At 39.8% G+C, this 15,622-nt stretch overlaps 1 protein-coding gene across 1 annotated transcript in view; it reads right to left on the reverse strand.

The window, feature by feature from the left end:
• Nucleotides 1–15,622, reverse strand: part of DNAJC3 (DnaJ heat shock protein family (Hsp40) member C3) — a 75,756-nt gene that overhangs the window by 48,063 nt on the left and 12,071 nt on the right. The window contains exon 2 of the mRNA XM_079778743.1: nucleotides 9,352–9,462. Coding sequence (XP_079634869.1) covers nucleotides 9,352–9,462 — 111 coding nt within the window. The remainder of the gene's footprint in view (nucleotides 1–9,351; nucleotides 9,463–15,622) is intronic.

Genomic DNA, 15,622 nt, shown 5'->3' on the forward strand with positions numbered 1-15,622 from the left:
CCCAGGCTCCACACAGTGGCTTTTGCATATAAATTGCCGGTTCTGTGGAAGTTTAACCAAATAAACTGCAGCTCCAGTCAGACTGCTCCAAAACTGCCAAACCCCAAGCAAAAAGGAGAAAACTGTACTTCTTGCTGTAGCTCCTGCTGGGTGACCTCAGACAGTAGCTGACCTGCACCCCATTGGAGATCTAGAAACTAGGGCATCTAGTGGTCGGTGTGAGACAACACCAGATTTCAACTACTCTCATAAGGGACACATTCAAGAGGCAGACTCAGTGAGCACCAAAGCCCTACTGGAACAAGTCCTGCCCCATAAACGTGTCTCCAGCACAGCAACTCTTCCGTTATAGACACAGCGGGTCCTCACAGCCAATTGGCCTGAAGGTCAATTCCTCCCAGTGACACCAACAACAATCAAGACTTAACTACAACAAGGCTGTACACACAGGCCACAAAGGGGTGCACCAAGAGTGTCCACCTCAGGTAACTGGAAGGCTGACCCATTGAACCAATAGGACAACTAGTACACAAAACTACCCTACCAACTGTCCCCTCGACCAAGAGTTCGACCACTCACTATGATGTGTGCTGACCACCAGGAGGAAGCGCGGAACATGGCAGGCATCGGTGGGGTGGCGCTGGCAGCAGGCGGTAGTGGAGGCACTGCTGGCCCCGATGGCCCTGATGAGAGCGGTACCGTGACCAGTGGCAGCGGCGTGGGGCGGGACCGCCGCCCAGCACCCAGGCGCTGAGGGAGCCAGACGGGAGTCCGATCACCCTGCCAATCGCCCCACAGACAGCAACCAGTGGCAGCAGCAAGGGGAGGGGCTGCCATCAGCTCCCAGGCACTGAGGGAGCCAGGCGGGGACCCAATGACTCAGGCGGACGGGGGCCAAGCAGGGACCTGGGGGCCCAGGTGCTGCCCAGGACCTTGAGGTCTGCTGGGACCTGCCTGTCCACACCAGACACTCTTGCTTTGATTGCCGGCCAGGCCCAGGGACCACACCCATGCACAAATTTCATGCACCGGGCCTCTCTTGTGTGTGTGATATGTATGTATATGTATACATATATATCATATATATGTGTGCATGTATATATATGTACACATATATATATATCTTACTGCACCTAACACCACTCCCAATATCAATTATTTATATAGACACTTCAGTCTAGAGAAAATAAATTCCTTGAGTGAATTCATTTTTGTGTGTCCACAGCTAATACCTGGTCCACAGGTACTGAAATGAAAGGAAATGAAAAAAAAATTCCTGATAAGTGCAACAAAGGACACTCACACATCAATGCCAACACTGAGACCTGTCTGGGGCAAGCAAGGGACCCAAAGAAGTCAGCAGATACACACATGACTCTTAAGCAGACATGTCTCACCAGGATATTCAGACCATTCTCCCACATGAAATTAGCAATGGCATTTTCAAAAGCAGATGTGGCTTATTTTAAACTTTCAAGGAAAGAAAAGAATGCTTATGGCTAGCTTTGGGGTATTTTATCAAGAAGGCACCATCAGTAAAAATTGCACTGGACTTTCATTTGGAAAAAAACTGACAATTTCACACAAAACAAAAAGAGAGCCCAGTGTATGGGAGAAAATATTTGGCAATAATACATCTGATAAAGGGTTAATATCCTAAATATATAAGGAACTCATACAACTTAACAAAAGGAAGACAAACAATCCAATTTAAAAATGGGCGCCCTAACCGGTTTGGCTCAGTGGATAGAGCGTCGGCCTGCGGACTGAAGGGTCCCAGGTTCGATTCCGGTCAAGGGCATGTACCTTGGTTGCGGGCACATCCCCAGTAGGAGGTGTGCAGGAGGCAGCTGATCGATGTTTCTCTCTCATCGATGTTTCTAACTCTCTATCCCTCTCCCTTCCTCTCTGTAAAAAAAATCAATAAAATATAAATAAATAAATAAATAAATAAATAAATAAATAAAATAAAAATGGGCAAAGGACCTAAATAGATACAGATGGCCAAGAAACATATGAAAAAATGCTAAGGTCATGATCATCAGAGAGATGCAAATTAAAACAACAATGAGGTATCAGCTCATACTTGTCAGAATGGCTATCATCAACAAATTAACAAATGACAGGTGCTGGCAAGGATGTGGAGAAAAGGGAACCCTAGTACACTTGCTGGTGGGATTGCAGACTGGTACAACCACAATAAAAAACAGTATGGAGTTTACTCAAAAAATTAAATATGGAACTGCCATTTGACCCAGTGATCCCACTTCTAGGAATATATCCTAAGAAACTCGAAGCACCAATCAGAAATAATGCATGCACCCTATGTTCATAGCAGCACAATTTACAATAGCTAAGATCTGGAAACAACCCAAATACCCATCAGTAGATGAATGGATAAAAAAGCTGTGGTTTCATTTAAACCATGGAATACTATTGCAGCAGTAAAAAATAAGAATTTCTTACCCATTGAGACAGCATGGAGGGACCTGGAGAGTATTATGCTAAGTGAAATAAGTCAGTCAGAGAAATACAAGTATCACATGTGGAATCTAAGTAACAAAATAAACTGATGAACAGAGTGGATCCAGAGACATGGAAGCATAGAACAGAGTGCGGAATCTCAGAGGAAAGGCAGGGGAGGGTGGGTTGGAGGGAGTAATCAACCAAAGACCTTGTATGCATGTATGCATAACCCATGGACACAGACAATAGGGTGCTGAAGGCCTGGGGAGGGAGGCAGGGGCAGGCTGGAGGGGGTCAACTGGGGAGATAGGGGAACACATGTAATACTTTCAACAATAAAGAATTATAAAAAAGAAAAAATTGACAGTTTCAGTCTGTGCAGGAAAACCTCCAAAGAGGATTATGTATGACATAACTTTTGTATTAAGTATTTGATTATATACATATTTAAAATGTCTGTATAAAATATATCTGGGGCATTCACTTTCACTTATTTTACTATTCAATTTTTAGGTATTTTACTATTCAGTTTTTAGGTATTTTACTATTCAGTTTTTAGGTATTTTTAAGACATGAAATGGAGTTGGGACCTCATTTCAATGTATAACACTGAACCTACAAAAATAAGGAATCGAATAACAATGGTTCAATACATGAATCAAGTAACAATTTGCTTAGTGGTATAGAGTCACTTGAAAGGCAAAATAGAATAGCCTGGCTCTTCACCTTAAAATACCAACAGTTCTTATAACTAGTGTCCCTTCCTATATTGTTGTATATAAAGTAGCAACTGAACAAGAATTAGTTTAAGAAATTCGTGCTTTTAAATTTGGCATTTAAACCACACACCATTATCTTAATAAATATAAGATTTGATAACCTCAAAAAAACCACTTTTCCTATTATCCACTCAATATACAACATAATTCATTATTTAAATTACTTGCAAGCCTGCATATAAATACTTAATTTCATTTTAAAACATGTCATTCAAATTGTTACACTCATTGATTAGAAATTTGAACATGAGGGAAGAATTTAAGGTTTAATCCTAAAACTATGAAACAATTCAAATATGAGAAAATAAGCCCTAATAAAGAATATACAACTACTATCTGGAGAAAACACATCAGGAAGTCAATTACAAATGATGTTGTAAACAGTGGTAGCAGGAAGCAGAAGAACACCACCCTTGCCTGAGCACAAAAATTTTTATTCTGGCTCCCAGCTAATCCAACTCTACCTCCTTCATTCATTCAAACTTTAACTGGGCACAATCAGATATTAAAATTAAAAAATGACACAGTAGTAATGAGATAGTACCTATCCTTAAGAAGTTCACAATCTTTTGACCTGGAATGTGACCTTTGGAAGGTCACCAGAGTATTCTCTTGTTTCCTACTGTCTAAATGTGAACAGGAATGCTCATTCCCATTTCACAAGTGATGTTCAAATGTCATGAGAAAGCACCATATGTTTAAGTGACAAATAAAAGTAGACTTGGTGTGGTTTTTTTTAATTTGGCAAAACTACATAAATGTAACACTGTTGTTTTTTTACCAAGCAAATGGAGAAATGTATCATTTCAGACATGCCCACTATTTAATCTACTTCAGACATTCATTCCTGCCAGATAGGCTTAAGACACTCTGTAAGGTCTATCAAAGAAATGATTTCACACCCTAGAATACATTTCAGACACACAGAACATAAGACATGATGTGGGAATGAGAGGTGGGGCCATCTTCATACCTGCATTGTAGTTTTCTTTAATGATAAATCTCTAAATAAAACTCCTTCATCACATTAAAATGGATGCAACTGTTTCAGAAGACTATTTGAAAAGTGATAAACTACACTCTTTCTTAAATCAAAAATGTTTCCAACAGATCAAGACTATTTCCCAATCAGTTCTAAATCTTAAAACCCCTGGCCAAAAAATATTTATATGACAGATACAAAAATATTTCAAACTAAATCTCTGACAGATCTGTACCACAAGGTAGAAATAATTACTTGTGTTACTATGCAGTTTTAATAAATAAACCTTTTATTGTGTAAAAATGTAATCATAAAACATACCAAGCCCAAGTAATTTCCAAAACGTACCAAGTAATTTTTCAAAAATAAAAATGGAAGGGTGTCACAACATAACATAAATAATGTCTGCAACATTATAAAAAAATTATTCATTGATACACAACATTCTGCTGGCCAAATTCAATGAAAAACTTTAACATCATCATTAAAATGTCCATACTACCCAAAGCAATCTATAGATTCAATGCACTCCCCACCAACGGCATATATCACAGACCTAGAATGAACTCTCCAAAATTCATCTGGAATTTAAAAAAAGACCCAGAATAGCTGCAGCAATCCTGAAAAAGAAGAACAGAGTAGGAGGGATCTAAATACCAGATATCAAGTTGTATTACAAAGCCACTATTCTCAAAACTGCCTGGTACTGGCACAAGAACAGACACATAGACCAATGGAATAGAACAGAGAACCCAGAAATCTACCCAAACCACTATGCTCAATTAATATTTGACAAAGGAGGCAAGAGCATACAATGGAGTCAAGACAGTCTCTTCAATATATGCTGCTGAGAAAATTGGACAGATAACATGCAAAAAAATGAAACTAGACCACCAATTTACACCATACACAAAAATAAACTCAAAATGGATAAAGGAGTTAAACGTAAGACGGGAAACAATAAAAATATTAGAGGAATCCACAGGCAGCAAAATCTCAGACATAGCCGAAACCGGTTTGGCTCAGTGGATAGAGCGTCGGCCTGCGGACTCAAGGGTCCCAGGTTCGATTCCGGTCAAGGGCATGTACCTTGGTTGCGGGCACATCCCCAGTAGGGGGTGTGCAAGAGGCAGCTGATCGATGTTTCTCTCTCATCGATGTTTCTAACTTTCTATCCCTCTCCCTTCCTCTGTAAAAAATCAATAAAATATATATTTTTTAAAAAATCTCAGACATATGCCAAAGTAATATCTTCACCAATACAGCATCTAAGGAAATGGAAACTAAAGAGAAAATAAACAAATGGGACTACATCAAAATAAAAAGCTTCTGCACAGCAAAAGAAACCATCAGCAAAACAAGAAAACCCATTGCATGGGAGAACATATTTTTCAATGTTATCTCCAATAAGGGCTTAATCTCCAGCATTTACAGGGAACTCATACAAATTAACAAAAGGAAGATAAACAACCCAATCAAAAAATGGGCAAGAGATCTAAATCGATACTTTTCGAAAGAGGACATAAGGAAGGCCAAGAGACATATGAAAACATGCTCAAAGTCACTAATGTCACTAATCATCCGAGATATGCAAATCAAAACGACAATGAGGTACCATCTCACACCTGTCAGAACGGTTATCATCAACAAATCAACAAATGACAAGTGCTGGCGAGGATGCGGAGAAAAGAGAACCCTTGTGCATTGCTGGTGGGAATGCAGACTGGTGCAGCTACTGTGGAGAACAGCATGGAGTTTCATCAAAAAACTAAAAATAGAACTCCCATTTGACTCAGTGATCCCACTTCTAGGAATATATCCCAAGAAACTAGAAACACCAATCAGAAAGGATATATGCACCCCTATGTTCATAGCAGCACAATTTACAATAGCTAAGATTTGAAAACAGCCTAAGTGCCAATCAGCAGATGAGTGGATTAGAAAACTGTGGTACATCTACACAATGGAATACTACATTGCTGTAAAAAGGAAGGAACTCCTACCATTTGCAACAGCATGGATGGAGCTGGAGAGCATTATGCTAAGCGAAATAAGTTAAGTCAGAGAAAGATAAATTTCACATGATCTCACTCATTTGTGGAATATATTGAACAACATAAACTGATGAACAAAAACAGATCCAGAGACAGAGAAGCATCAATCAGATGCTCCAACCTCAGAGGGAAGGTAGGGGAGGGTGGGTAGGGGCGAGAGATCAACCAAAGGACTTGTATGCATGCATATAAGCCTAACCAATGGACACAGACACCAGCGGGGTGAGGGCATGAACGGGGGGGAAGCGGAGGGGCGAGGAATGGGGAGATAAGGACACATATGTAATACCTTAATTAAAAAAATAAAAAACTTTAACATAAATTTCTAATCAAAGATGAAGTTAAAGCAATCAAGTACATTACAAAATTTAGAAGTTGGGAGGTATAAACACTTTTATGAATAAATAAACATTTAACAAACTTTTTATATAATTAGTTTAAAGCAGGGGTCCTCAAACTACGGCCCGTGGGCCACATGCGGCCCGCCGAGGACATTTATCCGGCCCGCCGGGTGTTTTTGCCGCCGCTGCCTGTCCTGCTTAGCAGCCGACTTAGCAGTGCGCATAGGAATTTGTTCATAGTTGTTTTTTTAAACTATAGTCCGGCCCTCCAACCGTCTGAGGGACAGTGAACTGGCCCCCTGTTTAAAAAGTTTGAGGACCCCTGGTTTAAAGCAATGTATTAGCACATAGATGACATTTTAACACAAAAGATTAGCATTCACTATGAAGTAGCACCGCCCTATGATCTGCAGCAATAACTTGTGCATAACTTGTTAGTCTAGAACAGTGACGGGCAACCTTTTGAGCTCGGTGTGTCAAACTTCGCCAAAAAACTGAGCATAACTCGGGTAGTGTGTCACTTTGAGGAAAAAACTAACTCCAAGACTCTAGTCGCAAATGTTTCATCCTCAGGAGCAGCAAATGTTTCATCCTCGACATGCGGCCGCGTGTCATCAGAAATGGCTACGCGTGTCAGTGCTGACACGCGTGTCATAGGTTCGCCATCACTGGTCTAGAACAATTCACTGTTAGCTAAAGGCTCTCACCAAATCACTGGGTTACCTGAAGCAGTCAACGTGGCCATACTAAACGTTATGTTTGATAAATGAGACAACTGCAAGAGGATCTACACTTCTTTTCTGATAAACACATATCTCCTAAGAGATTCAGTAGGCCATGACACCACATCACCCTATCACTATCTGCTATATATTGTCATCATATATAATTTAAACTCTATTTTCTATAGTTAGTTATGAACAACAGTGTCATACATAAACTAAAATGATGAATGTCTCAAACCACATAGGTCTTCCTCAGAAATTATGACATTTGTACCATTGCTACTCATCAAATTATGAACCAAGTGACATAGCTATTCGAATTCTGTATGCAACCAGTGTTTTACTTTTTCTCTTTACTGAATTTCACAAAAAATTACTTTAGTTTTACAAGTTTACATCTTTCAGTGAAAACAATAATATTTTATTGGGTATTTTGGGGAAGAGCCAGCTCAAGGATTCTTGAATGGCAGTAATGCTAAAGAAAACTAGGGAGCCCTAGCTAGTTTGGCTCAGTGGATAGAGCATCGGCCTGAGGACTGAAGGGTCCCAAGTTCGATTCTGATCAAGGGCACATGCCCGGGTTGCGGGCTCAATCCCCAGTGGGGGGCGTGCAGGAGGCAGCCAATCAATGATTCTCTCTCATCATTGATGCTTCTATCTCTCTCTCCCTCTTCCTTCCTCTCTGAAATCAATAAAAATATATTGAAAAAAGAAAAAGAAAACTAGGGAGTCATTTTAAATTATTTTAACAAGAGGCTCAGTGCACGGATCCGGGCACCAGTGGAGGTCCCTCAGCCTGGCCTGCATCCTCTCGTAATCTGGAACCCCTCGGGGGATGTCGGACTGCTGGTTTCGGCCCGATCCCTGCAGGCCAGGCCGAGGTGCACAAATCCATGCACCAGGCCTCTAGTATGCATATAAGATCTTTGGTTAATCTCTTCCTGCCCTCCCCCCTTCCCTCTGAGATTCATCAGTCTATTCCATGTTTCCATGCCTGTGCATTGAGTGTCTGCCCCCTGGTGGTCAGTGCGCTTCATAGCTAGCAGTTGAAGAGTCAAATGGTCGCTTAGGCTTTTATTTAGATAGATAGAGAGATGATAGATAGATAGATAGATAGATAGATAGATAGATAGATAGATAGATAGACCGACCGACCGACCGACCGACCGACCGACCGACCGACCATGGCCCATAATGCTTCCATTAATTGTGGGATTAAAGATTGCAAATAATAGCCCTAGCCTGTTTGGCTCACTGGATAGAGCGTCAGCCTGCAAACCAAAGGATCCTGGGTTCGATTCTAGTCAGGGGCACATACCTCAGTGGCAGGCTCCTCCCCGGCCTGGGCCCTGGTCAGGGTGCATGCAGGAGGCAACCAATCAATGTGTTTCTCTCACATCGATATTTCTCTGTCTTTCCCTCTTTCTAAAAATCAATGGAAAAATATCCTCAGGTGAGGATTTAAAAAAATAAAAAAGAATGCAAATCATAAAGTATAAAATAGGTAGAAAGCATAACTTTCTGAGGTTGTAGGAAGAATCAATTATTTTTTAAGACATGCTTTATCTAAGACAATAACTGAATATTTTTTAATTACCATGCTACAGCACTTAAGACAGTTCAAATCACCAGAAAAGTAACTATTAGATTGATTATCTCAAGTCATCAAGAAAATTAAATTGTATTTAGTAAAATATTTTAAGAGGCAGAAAATTGTGTAATGCATTGAAAAAGGTTTCCTATCAAAATTATCTTGAATTATTCTTGGTATTTATTGTAGCAAATCTCAGTTACTACCTGGAACGTTCTCTCATGCTAAATACACATGCATTCAAGTGTTATGCACTTATTTTACTAATCTATTTCACTGAAAATTCTGCAAATATTTTTAAGTGTTATATTTAAGCATTAAATAATGTTTAATTTAAATGTTATTCTAAAAAACAGCTATTAATTAAAATTTACTAAGATGGCCACTGAGTTTTTTACTTCCAAGATACATACCTACTGCAGCATGAAATTGTGATAACGCATCAGCCAGCTGTCCAGCGGCAAGCAATTTCTTCCCCAATTCAAGATGTTTCTCAACATCTGCATTCACTCCACATTCGGCACCTAAAAACAAATTAAAAAATAAGTTAATTATCAATGGACCAAGATTTAATTCTAAAGAATAAAATGTTAAAGCTATAATTATCTGTCTCAGAAATTTATCAGATGAGAAAAGTAAAAGGAGCTGAAAAGTGACCCAAAGAAAGTAACAATGAGGCACAAGCATGCTTCATTTTATAGAGTATAAGCAACCCAAAAATATACCATATTAACCTAGTCAATGAAAAGAATGCAACCAGTCTACAAAATATAAGGGAAACTATACAACACAGTAGTAGTAAATCTATATTGAACAACGAAATTACAACTGCTTTGTTAAACTAGACTCTCACTTTAATGAATATTGAGACCACTATAATATTCAAGTATTTGCTGAGCACCTGCAATGTACCAGGCACTATTCTAAGTATTTGAGATAAGTGCAAAGCAAACGAAAAAAATGCGCCACTCATAGTGCTTGGCATTAAAGGAGGAAACAGACATAAGAAGTAAATTACACAGCACGTTAGGGAAAAGTACTATGGAAAAAGCAGAACTGTGTGATGGGGGTCAGCAGTGCGGGGCTTCCAGTTTTACATGAGGTGGTGAATGGTGTGCTTCACTGAGAAGCTGACATTTGAACAAAGATTTAATTGAAGGAAGTAAGGAAGTCAACATGCAAGTATCTATGTAAAGAGCTTTTCAAGAAGAACCAGGTCATGTGTCAGAAACAGCAGGAAGGCCAGAATGGCTACCACACAGCCAACAGGGGAGAACATAGTATAACATGAAGTCAAAGTAGAGGGTCTATGTCTGGCTTCGGTTTCACTCTGGGTAAAACGGGGAGCTACTGAGGAATTGTGAGTAGAATAACATGATCTGCCTGGCAAAGCCAATTATTATAATAATGTGCTGCCCCTCTGCTTTGAATTCATCTTTTAGTACTTGGCTGTAAAAAAATGACTTTTTAAGCATTTCTTTATAAAGCACAATGTTACACTTTGTTAGAAAAGGGCACTGAAGGGGCATTGCAAGGACACCTTCTGGTTCCCCTTACTGCCTTTACTTTTTTCTGGCTCCTGCTTCATGGTACGCATGGGAAGGACATCCAGTGGTACACTGCCTTATGGCTATATGCCCAGGGATCCAGTCCCTCAGCAATCTGGCAGCCTTGGTCAGACACCACCTCCCTATAAGGACACCATGCACTCGAGGCTTCATACCCACAACAGCATCCTGACTCCCCATGCACACAGCTAACCAACCTGGGCTCACCTACTAGTATACTTGAGAGGGTTGCTTCCTGCCTGCCCAGATACTGTGGACCAGCTCTTGCCCCAGCCACTCAGCAAACTGTTCTACCAGCAAACTCAGGTTGCAGCTATACCTTCTTCAATGAGATCTGAACCCCAGCCAATTGTAAGAATATCCTTTAGAGTTCCCTAATTTACATGTTTATAGTTACTCTCCTTTCACAACTTAACAATTCTTTATATTAAACTTCCCCTTTTAAATTACTATGTGGTTTCTGTCCCCTGAGACAACACAGACTTATACACATTGGTAATAGGAGTGGTCCCAGGAGACAGACTCACAAAGATGGAATTTGACAATTGTTTTGGTCATGCCCTGAGCTTACTAGTAAGTGCAGTCGTGAGCTCCTTGACAATGAGAAACATTATTAGCAATCCATTGCAGGTCTTGGAATAAAAATTAATCAAGATATCACTGTGGTTTGCAGTGAGCAAGTGCTAACTGAGGCACATGCCTTGGAAACCCAAATGTCTGCTGCTCTAGACCATAAAGAATTGTGATGTGGGGGAAGATTCTTCTGAGTACACTAGGTCACTTAGGAAAAAAAACAAAAACAACAAGCTCAGGTCTAACTCTCAGCTCAATTCTCTAAGAGCGCCATAGCAGCTCTAAAACAATCTCTTATTTTTTGAAACCACAGAGCTAACTCAACTGAAAATAAAACAAAAAGTTTACTTTTGAGGGTTGTTAAATTAAAACAATAGTTGAATTTACAGTTTCACCCAGTTTCTCCTCTGAAATTTAGGACATGCATTAGTAAACAATGGAATTCTAAAACTTAGAATGAAGACATTTAGTTTGACCCAGATGAAACTAACCAACTTAAACCCCTTCTGAGCCTCCCTTACCAGAAGTAGCTCACTCTCCCATATCAGAGAAGACTAGCCTTCCACCGCTTAAAATTGCTAGCATAACCTTACCTAGGGCAAATACCATGAAAGGGGATATCCATTTTCATTAAAGCCTACCCTAACCACTCCCAATGTCACTAAACAGGTATACACTATGACCAAAGGAAATAGATCATACAGCAAAAGAACTGTAAGACTTTCATGATAAACTAACAGAAACCCTTGGAACATGTGTGGAAGTGGATTCTAAAGGTGTTAAACCAAGCAGGGTGAAATATAACACTATATCTGGTCTAATTCACTGATATGTGCACACTTACTATAGCAGAGGTCAGCAAACTGTTACTGTAAATAAAATTTTACTGGAACACAGCCATGCTCTTTCATCTCACATTTTCTATGGCTTTCATGCTATAATGGCAAGGTAGAGGAATTTTGACAAAAACCATATGGCCCATAAAAACTAAAATATTTACTATCTGACCCTTTACAGAAAAGATTTGCAGACTCCTGTACTGGAAATCCCAGATTTAATTATATTAGCTCATGCAGATGAAGGTAGCTCTAAAACTTACTTGGTTGGCTGACTCAAATTGGACCCAACAATGACCTATGCTTTCATAAAACTAAGATTCCAGAGAGTTTCTTAGCACAATAAGGAGAGATTCAAAACCTTTACGAGACAGGAAAGTTAGACTGGATTTATCATTTACACACCAACCTCCCACTTATGTTCCAAACAGAGCCCAGCAGACACTCCATTTACTAATGTGTTCAGAAATATATTAGTATACCAACTGCAACCTTTTCAAAGCTCTGTGGTCACTCTCCTTTGTAGGACAGTATGAGTTTAGGGCAGTGATGGGCAACCTTTTGAGCTTGGTGTGCAAACTTCGCCAAAAAACTAAGCATAACTCGGGTAGTATGTCACTTTGAGGAAAAAACATTATTTCGCAAATGTTTCATCCTCAGGAGCAGCAAATGTTTCATCCTCGGCATGCGGCCGCCTCAGCGGCCGCGTGTCATCAGAAATGGCTATGCGTGTCAGTGCTGACACGCGTGTCATAGGTTCGCCATCACTGGTATAGGGGATGCCACCATTGAGATTGGCTTTCTGATTTCAATGGGGATGATGGGATCCTGAAGTAGCTGAAGCTTAAGTAGTACCACTTCACCACTATAGACCAGGTGAGCACATCAACTATAAATGCATCAACTACTGAGGAGAATCTTAACAATCAGGTATAAAATGACTTTGTGGATATCAGTCAACTTCCTTCCCCATGATACCGGTGCCTATGCAACGGACCCATGAACAAAGTGGCCATGGCAGCAGGGATAGAGGATATGAATGGGCTCAAAAAACACAGCTACTCTTTACCAATGCTAATCTGGCTGACTGAGTACCTAATCTGACAACACTAGAGAACAAACTTGAGTTCCCAATACAGCACCATAGGGGTGAAGGTGGGGGGACAAGCCAGCCACCTGGTAGCAGATTGATTATACTGGCTCTCTTCCATATGGATCACCTTCACATATTCAGCATATGGATTTTCCTGTAACACTTCTGCCAGCACCACCATGGATAGACTCATCATCATGGCATTCCATATAGCTGTGTATCTAATCAATAAACACATTTACTCATTTCCCAGCAAAGAAGGTGCAGCAATTTGCTCATGCCCATAGAATCGGTCTTACAACATGCTCCTTCACCCAGAAGCAGCATGCCCATTTGAAAAGAGGAATGGCAGCACTAGTTGGGAGACAAAAACCTAAAAAACTATTTTGAAGGCTACAGGTTACACTTTCGGTGACAGACCATCAGATGGTGCTATCTCCACCCCCCCCGCCCCCCCCATAGCCATAATACAGGAATCAAGAAGCAGAAGTGGGAGTGACTCCTTTTATTATTACACCTAATAATCCACTTGTACAATGTTTGCTTCCAGTCCTGGCAACGTGAGCTCTGATGCTTTGGAGTTCTTGCTCCCCAAAGGGTAAATGCTTCCACAGAGGATATACAATGGTTCCAATGATTGGAAAATTAGAATGCCACCTTGCCATTTTGTACCCATTATGGCACTAAAACCGACAGGCAAAAAAAAACAAAAACATGTTTTTTAAATGTCAACTACTAAAGACCTTTCTTGCCGCTACACAGTGGTGGTTACCCAGAGGATTCTCTAGGGCAGTGGTTCTCAACCTTTCTAATGCCGCGACCCTTTAATACAGTTCCTCATATTGTGGTGACCCCCAACCATAAAATTATTTTCGTTGCTACTTCGTAACTGTAATTTTGCTACTGCTAATGAATCGTAATGTAAATATCTGTGTTTTCCGATGGTCTTAGGCGATTCTGCTAGCAGTTCTCAACCTGTGGCCCACAGGTTGAGAACCGCTGCTGTAGAGCCTAAGACCATTGGAAAACACAGGTATTTACATTATGATTCATAACAGTAGCAAAATTACAGTTATGAAGTAGCAACGAAAATAATTTTATGGTTGGGGGTCACCACATGAGGAACTGTATTAAAGGGTCGCGGCATTAGAAAGGTTAGAACCACTGCTCTAGGTCTTAAGTACTTCCAATACCAAAGGTTAAAGAAAACTACAGAAAACAGAACAATTTAGCACTATGATCTCTCAGGAATAAAAGTTTTGGTCACACCATCAAGTAAAGAAGCCAGAGTAGCTGAGAGCAGAAGTATGGAAGAGCAGTGAAAAAGAAAGCTATACGTATCAACAACCTCATTACCAGACACAAAGACTGCAGTAGCTTTGTATATTTTCTCTTTGCTTGTTATACACGTTATTTATTTGCAAATACAGTCAATCCTCACAATTCACAGATGCTGTATTTGTGAATGTGCCCAATAATAATTCATTTGTAACCCCCTAAAATTCAACTATAACCCTAAAATTAATACTTGGGGCACCTTGGCAGTCATTCACGGACATGTGCATGTGCAGAATGATGAAAAACTTGAGTCACTTGTAGTACAAATTCCCAAGTCAAGTAAGGCGATACTTTGCCTTCTTTCTGTTCTGAGTTATAAATAAGTGACCTTTTTATGGTATATTTAGGATAGTGGTTTTCACATTTTCGTACTTTTTGTTCACTGTTAAAATGGCCCCCAAGTATAGTGCTGTCTAGTGTTTCTAAGTGAAAGAGGTTGTGATGTACTCTTTCATAGAAAATATGTGCTAGAAAAGTTTCATTCAGACATGAATGATAATGCTGTTGGCCATGAGTTCAATGTTGATAAATCAACGATATATATTAAATATTTTTAAACATAAAACAAGTTAAAGTTTTGATCTGTTGACAAAAATGTAGTGACCTGAGGCTTACAGGATACTATTCAGTGTAGTAATGACTTCACAGAACATAACTACCACAATAACTATACAGAATCAACTGTATTGACCATATTTTCTCTAGTTTGCATTTTTACTTTATATACAATTGTTGAAATTAACTTTACAATTTAGTCTTTATGTAGCTAAATGCTAAGTGGGATAGTAATAAGATAATAGTAATTTATATAGCCAGTTATGGACATAAGGACTTAGAACTGTGTCTTTTCAATTGGGGTACAGGTGGGAATTTCTTCACTTATAAGAATAGTTGTATCTTGCTAGGTAGGAAATACAGTCGTTTCATTGTAGTGGAGTTGAAATGTGTGTAGAAGGGTGCATATGAAAACTCAGTAGCCAAAGTATCTTTCTTTTACAATGAACAGGATGAAAGCTATGATGCTACGGGGACATTGTAGGGGAAAAAATAAGAGCAGTAATCACTTGGAAAAGTGGAAGGATAGACTGTGAAGGGGCAGAAGAGAACTTTCTGGGGGTTCAATAATATTCTCATCTTGATAGAGGTATGTGTTACACAGGTATATGTAGTTATCAAAATTCAGCAAATGCAACTTAAAATATGGACATTGCTCTAGCCAGTGTTGCTGAGAGGTTAGTGCATCAGCCCTCACACTGAAGGGTCATGAGTTCGATTC

The sequence above is a fragment of the Cnephaeus nilssonii genome, assembly GCF_951640355.1.
Source record: "Cnephaeus nilssonii genome assembly, chromosome: 8".
In the NCBI taxonomy this organism is placed as follows: Eukaryota; Metazoa; Chordata; class Mammalia; order Chiroptera; family Vespertilionidae; genus Cnephaeus; species Cnephaeus nilssonii.